A 10,326-nucleotide genomic window follows, 5' to 3' on the forward strand; every position below is an offset into this window, starting at 1 on the left:
CAACAAACTTACACAAAAATTCAAACTACAAGCAACAAATATAAATTAGAAAATTCAACATCTAAAATCAGAAAATTCAACAACAGAAAAACTAAATAAAGAATCCAAACTAAATTGAATATACAGCAAAAAAATCAACAAATAAATTAAACAATTCAACAAAATCAATAAATAAATTATTTTATCTTCAACAGAATTATTCAATTCAACTATTAACAAAATTAGCAAGGCTTAATAAGACAGTATTAACAAAATTCCTAAACCTAACAAAGCAGCAACTCATAAATAAATTGAACAAGCATAATTGTTCCATCTTCAATAGAATCATTCAATTCAACTATTAACAAAATTTCTAAACCCAGCAACGCAACAACTCAAAAATAAATTGAACAAGTAGAATTGTTCCATCTTTAATAGAATCATTTAATTCAACTATTAACGAAATCCTTAAACTCAACAAGACAGCAACTCAGAAATAAATTGAACAAGCAGAATTATTCCATATTCAACAGAATCATTCAATTCAACTATTAATAAAATTCCTAAACCAAACAAGGCAGCAATTCAAAAATAAATGGAACAAGCAGAATTGTTCCATATTCAACAGAATCATTCAATTTAACTATTAACAAAATTCCTAAATCTAGCAATGTAGCAACTCGGAAATAAATTGAACAACCAGAAATAAATTAAACCAATAGTGCTTATCGGCTGCAAGGGAGGAAGAGAAGTCATGGCGACGGAGGAATGGTAAGAGACAACGACAGATGACGGGAAGTGGGCTCGAACAGAGAGCGACAAGAGGGACGTTATGCTCGGACAAACACACACACAGAGAGAGAGAGAGAGAGAGAGAGAGAGAGAGAGAGAGAGAGAGAGAGAGAGAGAGAGAGAGAGAGAGAGAGAGAGAGAGAGAGAGAGAGAGAGAGAGAGAGAGAGACCTTACACAGACAACGACAGCACCCACGGTCTATCCCCCGGCAGTGATAACTCCCTCTAATGGAGGTTTGACACAAGACAAGCACGTATGCGTGACCATACTCTTTTTAGTCCACCCCAAAAATTGTGACCATAAACTCTTTTTAGGTCACTCTTTTTTGAAAAATCGTGACCATAAACCTTTTTAGGTCACCTCTAAAACTGTGACCATAAGTGGCTTTTGGTCACTCTCCAAAACCATGATTATAGATCCTTTTAGGTTACCCTTTCGTAAAATTGTGACTATAGACCCTTTTAAGTTGCCCTCCAAAACTATAACCGTAGATACCTTTAGGTCATTCCCTAAAACAGTGACTATAGACCCTTTAGGTCACCCACCAAAACTGTGACTATAAACCCTTTTAGGTCACCCTTTTTTGAAAAACACACGACGAGCTCAAAGAGACCATCCACAGGCGAGCTCAAAGAGACCTTCCACAGGCGACGATGGCACCCACGGTCTATCCCCCAGCAGTGATAACTCCCTCTAATGGAGATTTGACACAGGACATGCATGTATGTGTGACCATAGACTCTTTTTAGGGCACTCCTTAAAAACTGTGACTATAAACTCTCTTTAGGTCACCTTTTATGGAAAAACCGTGACCATAAACATTTTTAGGTCACCTCCAAAACTGTGACCATAGGTGCCTTTAGGTCACTCTTCAAAATCGTTATCATAGACCCCTTTTAGGTTACCTTTTCGTAAAATCGTGACTATAGACCCTTTTAGGTCACCCTCCAAAACTATGACCGTAGATACCTTTAGGCCATTTCCTAAAACAGTGACCATAGACCCTTTAGGTCACCTACCAAAACTGTGATTATAAATTAATTTAGGTTACCCTTTTTTAAAAAATCGTAACTATAAACTCTTTTAGGTCATTCTCCAAAATTGTGACCATAGACTTCTTTAGGTCACATCTCAAAACCGTGACTATAGACCTTTTTAGGTCACTTTTTTTTTGAAAAACAATGACCATATACCTTTTTAGGTCACCCTCTAAAACCATGACCATATATTCCTTTAAGTTACTCTAAAACCGTAACCATAAATTTTTTTAGGCCACCATTTTTTTAAAAATTGTGACTAGATTTTTTTTGTTATGGTAAAAAACTGTGATCATAGATTCTTTATGGTCACAATTTTTTACCGTGATAAAAAAAAAAACTATAACCATAGGAGTGGCAATGGAGCAGGTAGGGGCGGGTTTTTGCTCTACCGTACCTGACCCCGCCCCGCCTTACAATAACCCGCATAAAACCCGCCCCGCTCCTACCCGCGGGTAGTAAATGGTTGAACTCTAACCCGCCCCGCGAATACCCGCCCCTCCCCTATCCGCCCCAATAATTATTAAAATCTAATAAATAAAATTAAATTTCAAAATTTATATAACAATCATCACATACATAACATAAATTAAAGTAAAATTTTAAATATGATACAATATTATCAATCATTTTACTAATTATTTTATATATTATATATTATATATTAAAATTATATATTATATATATATATACGTAAACCCGGCCCCGCCCCATCCTGCCCAAGAACTTGTCATGCTAAAAATCCGCTCCGGTGCGGGACGAATAATTAGCTGCCCCGAACGGATAGGAAAAGGGTGAATATCCGCGAATTCGAGTAGTGTTGTCTTCCCTATATAACTATAGACCCAAAATATTATAGTACAAGTAAGTATTTTTAACAATAAATTCGACTTTTTGGATAGGAAGTTGGAGTAGTAGCTGAGAGCCAAACAAATCAATGCAATCTCCGTTGAAGAGTTGATAAAACTTAAAGTGTTGGGTTATAATTTGCTTTATTATTTCTATATCTTGAGTCAAATTCTCCGATTGTTCGTGTAATTTTTCTTGATTTTGTATTTTGTTCTCCTAAAATAAATAAATTTGCATTCTAAGGATACAATAAAATGATTTATTGTAGCAAAACCCAAAGCATCATCATGCTAACAACAAAAACAAGAGAAACAATGAGAAATTCATCATCCAAGTTGGGGGAAAAAAGATAAAGAAAAAAATTACATGGTGCAGTGAGATTTAGGTACTTATACTATCGGATAGTGGTATGTATATCTTGTGACACCAATTTTACCATTCATTTTGGTATGATTTCTGTAGAATAATATTATTATCAACCGATTATTTTCCCCAACTATAGATTGAATTCACCCAACTTTACAAACAACACATTTATTATTTCTATTCTCAGCATTCACATCCAGAAGAAGTAATGCAATCATGCAAATATATATGATAATATGATATAATATATTTGGTATAAATTTATGTGTAATTATTTTTTTATAAAGTTAATAGTTAAAAATTATTAGATAATGATTTAATTAAATTTATCAAATTATCTAATAATTCTTAAATATCAACTTTACGTAATATCATTACACATAAATTTTATCAATATATTTTTTATTATTGTTGCCACCAAGATTCACCGACGGAAAATTGCCACATACTTTTATTAGTGGGCTCTAAAGCCGTGGCCGCCACTGCACCCCGACCAACAATTTTGCTCCGCTTCTCTGCATTGTTACAATAATCAAAAGAGTAAGACGGGCATGGCAAGGGTGTCTCCGGTGAGCGCCGTTTCAGTGTAACTCTCGCCGGCTCACCAACTTCGTCCGACCCAATCAAGTGAGGAAAATTCAGCTTGGCTTTTGAGCCACGCATCTTGAACGCGGCTCGATCATAAGCCAAAGCCGCATCCTCAGCCGTCTCATAAGTCCCAAGCCACACTCTCACACCGTTCCTCTTCGGATCTCTTATCTCAGCCGCGTACTTTCCCCACGGCCGCCTCCGAACCCCTCTATACCCTCTACCTCCCTTAGCCAGCGCGTGAACCTCACGCGCTTCCACAATGCCATTGCCCTTGCCCTCATTTTCCAATTTCACCGCCGCGCTACCAACGCCGCCATTCTCTCTGGCGGGGCACCACCCGGTGGTGGCAGCCTCCTGCAATGCACCGTAGATGACCATGTCGTCCGTGTCGTCCTCCTTGAGTGGCAGCTCCGCCCAGTTCTCCGCCAAAAAAATGTTCTTAAAGCTCGGGCTCCGGGGAAGCAATGACGCTCCCACCGCATCAGGAACGCCGTGAAAGGTCGACTTTGCGGTCGTTTCAACGTGATCGTGGACATTCACATTGGTTCCCAAAGCATGCGTGGTCATCATTCCGTACATATCAGATTTGACGTTTGAGTATGCTTTAGTAGTTGTTCAAGTTTTGTTTAATTTTCCTCCTTCATACGTGGATGTTGATTTATATAAAGGAATTAAAGAGAGTGAAACAGAGAAAATAGGTCCTATTTTAGTCCAATTTGGAGCACTTTATTTTTTTTTTCCTTATAGTTCGTTCGGGGAAGATTCTTAAATCTCCATGTGAAGGGTTTGAGTCACGTGTTGAATTGATTTTTTTATTTTAAAACGTAGAAATGTAGCATAAAGTTTGTGGGTTAGTTGGTTCGTCCTTGCTTTTGTTTATTTTAATGATTTCAACGATATCGTTTTAGGTCTCAAATAGAATAGACGAAGACATTACTTTGAAGAGAATGAAGGTCTCCGAATAGGGTCCATGGGCCATAATAAGGCCAACAAAAATATTACATGTATAAAAAAATTTAATTATTATATAAATATATATTATTTAATTTATTTTTTATATATATTTTAAATTTTAATATATATTTTATATAGACTTTGTTAGGTAAACAATAATTTTTGTAAATAATATGAATAATGAGTTTTAAAATTGACCCAATAAAATAAAAACATATTATACTATAAATTATCCACCTAAATTTTAATATTAGGATAATTATCTGTACACCTAATGAATTGAATATCTGATATATTCATTGTTCACATGATTTAATATTTTTATTATTTATTTATATATTTTTATTTTATATTGATAATTATTTTAGTGACCGAGTTTTAGCGTGTAATTAACATCGATATATATATAAAGCTAGTGTTCAAAGAGGCAAATAGTGCGCTTACGTTTATAAGTTTATTTACTCGTGCGAACTTGTTAGTTGAAAGTTAGTAGTTTAATATTATGTTGATTTGTGCCTTGTTAGTTGAAAGTTATTAGTTTAATATTATGTTGATTTGTGCCTTTGTTGACGCTATGAACTTTTATTAGCAATCAGCCAATTACAGTGAAATTCGGTTTTTCTTATGACTTTTTTCTAAACATGTTATCCTTTCTCTTTCTCTTTCACATTCACATCATTTTATTGAATATAATATATATTATTAGAATGTCTTTATTATATTATATTAGTTTCTCTTATTGTTGGGAAAATCTTTGACCAACTTATTAATATTATTGTTCAACATAAAAGGAATCAAATTTATTTCATATTTTAAAAAAAAAACCATTTAAAATAGGACAATTTGATGTAAAATAATAAAATAAAAAATTAATTACTATTTGTTCTTGCGTAGTAAGCCGGGCTTGATGTATAACTCGTCTCATTTAAGGATTGAGTTTGCTTTTGTTTAAAGTAGAAGAGGTATATGTCGCCTTCAAGAAAAATGGCAGCGACGGGCACCTATAAAGGCACTCCAACGCTCAAGTTAGTAAGAGTAAAAGATGAGTATAATGTTACTCAAAGTGAGTAATATACCTTTTACATAGTTGGAGTTTGGTATTTATAAAATATTACCTCTTCAGAGAAGTTGAGATATTTACTGATCTTTCAGTCATCATTTGAGTTTGTTTTTGAGTGGGTTGTTATCAGCGAAATTCTCTTTAACTGAAGATAAGTCATGTTCAATATTGGGTTTGGATTTCGATTTATAAGTATAGTTGGACCGAATTATAACTACCGGATCACAGTTCCCAAACTTAATCTGTGGTATTTTTCAATACGACGGGTTGAACTTGAGTTTTTGTGGTGCTATAAATCGGAATGGTGATAGTAAATATAGTTTGGAATAGTAATTGTAATCATAGTTCGGAATAATAATTGTAATTCGAAATAGTAATAATAATAATAGTAGCCTTAAAGCTCAACTTATTGTATGTTGAAAAATGATAGTCATACTTAAAAATGACTTTAGGTGAATAAAAAAAAATAGAAATGATTAGGAATAATGGTTAAATAATGAGGATAAGCCCCCAAATTTGATTTGATGGCATGGGAATAAAATATTTCTTTGAGAAAGGTGTTAGTATGTAGCGGCTTGTTTTTGACTGATTTCATCATATAGATGCAAATTTGATTGGAGTTATGCCGACATATAAGTGTCAGGTTGTTTGAATTGGATCCGACTTATAATTTCCGGTTTGATTTGGATAAATGGGATGAATGAATTTGACTTCAACTGTGGGTATGAATTGTAGACAAAATTTTATTTTTGAAATTGGAACGTTGGAAAAATTGTTTAAAAAATAGAAAAGATAAGGTAAAAAAGGTAAATAAATAGATATGTATTAATTATTTGTAACTGTTACGATTACTAAGGTCATAATGACCAGTTGTAGTTTTGATGGTAGTGGGGATTGAATGGGTGGCTCATATATGATTTGGGGATGAAGAGTTGCGATCGTGGTTGTTGGTTATTTTACCCGTGGCATAGGTTGTGAAAGACGTGGGTTAGGACTTTTTTTTTTTAAAAGGTATTTGTGTGGAACTTAAAGTCATTTGGTGGTTGTGTTAGATTCGGAGATTTTCAAGATGAATAAAAAATATTAGTTTATTTTGTTTTCTTTGTCTTGTCTTATCTATAGTATGTGTTGGTTTGATCACTTTTGGGTTGAGGGATGGAAATGGTAAAAGAGAGTGAGATTGGGGAAAAAGATGATGAGGATATTGTAGTTGAAGAAAAGTTTGTATAGGATTTGAATGACCCGTTTGGTACTAAGTTTTAGTTTTTGATGACGATGATAGTGTGTTCCAGTTAGGAACAGATTGTCGGATTAGGTTGGGTGTGGATGTAAAGATTGAGTTTCGGCCATGCATGGCTTTTAAGCGTGTGTTTCATAAAGGGAAGGGGTTTGAACATTTCTTTATGTATACCTGTGTTTTGGTTGAGTTGGGTGTTAAGTTTTCTTACACCGAGTTTGAACACGGTGTGCTTATTCAGTTGAGATGTACTTCGTCCCAATTACACCCGAATGCATGGGTGTTTGTTCGAGAGTTTGAGATTTTGTTGGAGCTCTTAGAGGTGGAGTCCTCATTGGAGGTGTTCTTTGCTTTGTTTCAGTCCAAAGAGGTGAAAAGAGAAATTTGGGTAATCTTTAGTGGAAGTCCTAGCCGAGCGATTTTTTGTGCATTTAAGTCCTCTTTCAAGGGATTCAAGGAGATGTTTGTGAAGGTTGATTCGACGAAGGAATCTTATCCTTTCTATATGGACAAATTTTTGGTGGAGAAATTTTCGTTATATTGGAGTCCACAATCAAGGCAGATTTTGGAAATGGATTATATATGGATTATATGGGAAAAAAAAGGAGGAAATGATTGTGGAGTTTCTGATTGAACGAGTGTCACCTCATAGGTTGTTATCTGTGGCTGATCTATTGGAGTATGAGTGATAAACCTCTATTTTATGATTCATCTTGTGCTCAATTAAGTGTTTTTATCAATTCTTCACCCACTTATTCATATGAATTGCATGGTTTTACTATTCCTTCCTTATTTTATGATATATGTGAAAACATGTTTCCTATGCCTTAAAAATAATTATTTTAATTATCCTTTATTACCATTCGATGCCGTGATCTGTGTGTTAAGTATTTTCAGGCTTCATAGGGCAGGAATGACTTAGAGGACAGAAAGGAAACATACAAAAATGGAAGGAAATCATAAAAATGGAGTTTTGAAGAAAAAGGCAGCGACGCGCACGCGTGGACGACGCGGACGCGTGTCTAGCACGAAATGGCAGTGACGCGTATGCGTGGACGACGCGGACGCGTGCCTAGAGCAGAACACAATTGACGCGTACACGTGACAAGGAAAACTCCAAATGACGCGAACGCGTGACGTACGCCACGTGCAGAAAATTGCAGAAGTCGCCCCCAGCGATTTTTAGACCCTTTTTCGGCCCAAATCCAAGCCCAGAGATACAGAATAGAAGCCAGAGAATGGGGGAATCAAGGGAGACAATGGATACAACATTCATTATTCATAATTTTAGGTTTTAGATGTAGTTCTCTAGAGAGAGAGGCTCTCTCCTCTCTCTTAGGTTTTAAAATTAGGATTCATCTTAGTTTATGGTTATTTCTTCATTCCAGGTTTAATGTTCCTATACTTTATGTTCTCTTCTACTTTATTCATTCTATTACTTTAGTTGATTACTTGATGTTGTCAATTTGGTTTATTGATTCCTATGTTTAATTTGATTTTCTATTTAATATAAATTAAGGTATTTCAGATTTATGATTGTTTCCTTCTGTTTATGATATAAATAATTTATATTTTTCTCCTTTTGGCTTTGGTTGAGTAATTGGTGACACTTGAGTTATCAAACTCCTTTGTGATTGATAATTGGAATTTGCTGATTGGTTTGGATCCCTCTAAAGCTAGTCTTTCCTTAGGAGTTGACTAAGACTTGAGGAATCAAATTGATTAGTCCATTTGACTTTCTTTTATTTAGTAAGGGTTAACTAAGTGGGAGCAGTGAACAATTCTCATCACCAGTGATAAGGATAACTAGGACAAGATTTCCAGTTCTCAAACCTTGCCAAGAGCTTTATTAGTTATTAATTTAATTTCTTGCAATTTATTTTCCTTGTTCCTTATTTCAAAAACCCCAAAAAGATATAATCTCATAACCAATAATAAATCATACTTCCCTGCAATTCCTTGAGAAGACGACCCGATGTTTAAATACTTCGGTTATAAATTTTATTGGGTTTTGTTACTTGTGACAACCAAACTTTTGTACGAAAGGATTCTTTGCTGGTTTAGAAACTATACCTACAACGTGATTACTTTTATTAAATTCTTTATCGACAGAAAATCTAGTTCGTCAATGAGTTAGATAGAGAGGCTATATCTGATTATATAGGTAATTTTGCTTTTTGGTAAGGTTATATATGACATTTGAATTGACATTAAAGTTTTGTGTGTTGTGTTGGTTGGGAAAAAAGCACCAAAAATGAATACGAGCAGTTTGAAAGCCTATTTTAAGGTAAGAATGTAGAGAGAGAAAGATCAACTAATAACATTAAGATCGAGGGTGGTTTCTAATACCCAAAACTTTTGAAAATTTGATTAAGAGTTAATTTCAATTTAAGTTATTCGTTAAAGATTTTAATTTCAGAAATTATTTTATTAAAGATAATTAAATCAAGTTTTAATAATTAAATTAAAATTTTTATCTAATTTTATAATTATTGAGTATTTTTCTATTTACAATTTAAAGTTTTAGAAACTTGAAAATAATAAAGTTTTGACTATTTAAATTTAAATAATTAGAATTTTAGTTTAATTTTATGAATTGAAAGCAAAATAATTTATTTATCTCTAATTTTAAATTAGAGTACTCAATTGAAAAATAATCTGCAAATTGACAAATAAATAGTATTTTTTTAAAGATAAGTAAATGGTATAATATTTAGCTTTCAATTACTACCCTAATCCCAATTTTATTGAAAATACCTATACTATCCTTTTTCCCAAATATTAAAATCCTAATTTACCTTAACCTAAACCTAATTGATACACAGTCATACCTTTCCCCCTCTCCTAGCCGCCACCAGCCCCTCACCCTCACCTCACCAACGGCACTGACACACACAAACACAACCTACGCACACACACCCAGAACAGAGAAGATAGGAGGGAAGAGAGAGGCGGCGCCTACGAACTAAGGCGCCGTTGTCGCCATTGTCGCCGAGAGAAAGAGGTAGAAGACGCGCGGCAGAGGAGAGGAAGAGGGGAGGCCGTCGCGTCTCGTTCCGTCGTCGTCCTCATCGCGAACCTTTACCGTCACTGCCAGCTTCCACCACCGCCGAGCTTGCCATTGTCAAGGACTCCATCACCACCGTTGAAGCTCCCGATTATCGTGCTTGTCGTCGCCTCTACCCAGTGTCGCCGCCGTTGGAATCGCGAACTGAGGAGGAAGGAGGAGCCGATTCTGTCACCACCGCTGCACCGTGTGATGCATGAGTATCTTTTCTATAGTTGGATGCTACTTTAATGCACATTGTAGTTTTCTTAATTTCAGGAAAGATTCAGGCGAGTTTGACAGAGTCATGCAGAAGAAAAAAGAGGAAATTGGATGCTGTCAAGCTGGCGCTAAACACCGCTACTTGGCGTTTGGCGCCAGGCACCTCGTACTTCATGCAAGTTTTCTATTAAG

The 10,326-nt window shown here is 35.0% G+C and overlaps 1 protein-coding gene across 1 annotated transcript; it reads right to left on the minus strand.

The window, feature by feature from the left end:
* Nucleotides 1–2,903: 2,903 nt before the first annotated feature.
* On the minus strand, nucleotides 2,904–4,261 carry LOC112779768 (ethylene-responsive transcription factor 13-like). Its single transcript, XM_025824109.3, has one exon. It carries the CDS (start codon nucleotides 4,192–4,194, stop codon nucleotides 3,430–3,432), a length of 765 nt encoding a protein of 254 aa, XP_025679894.1. The 5' UTR covers nucleotides 4,195–4,261; the 3' UTR covers nucleotides 2,904–3,429.
* Between the last annotated feature and the right edge of the window lie 6,065 nt (nucleotides 4,262–10,326).

This window comes from Arachis hypogaea, chromosome 19, assembly GCF_003086295.3.
Source record: "Arachis hypogaea cultivar Tifrunner chromosome 19, arahy.Tifrunner.gnm2.J5K5, whole genome shotgun sequence".
Lineage (NCBI taxonomy): Eukaryota > Viridiplantae > Streptophyta > Magnoliopsida > Fabales > Fabaceae > Arachis > Arachis hypogaea.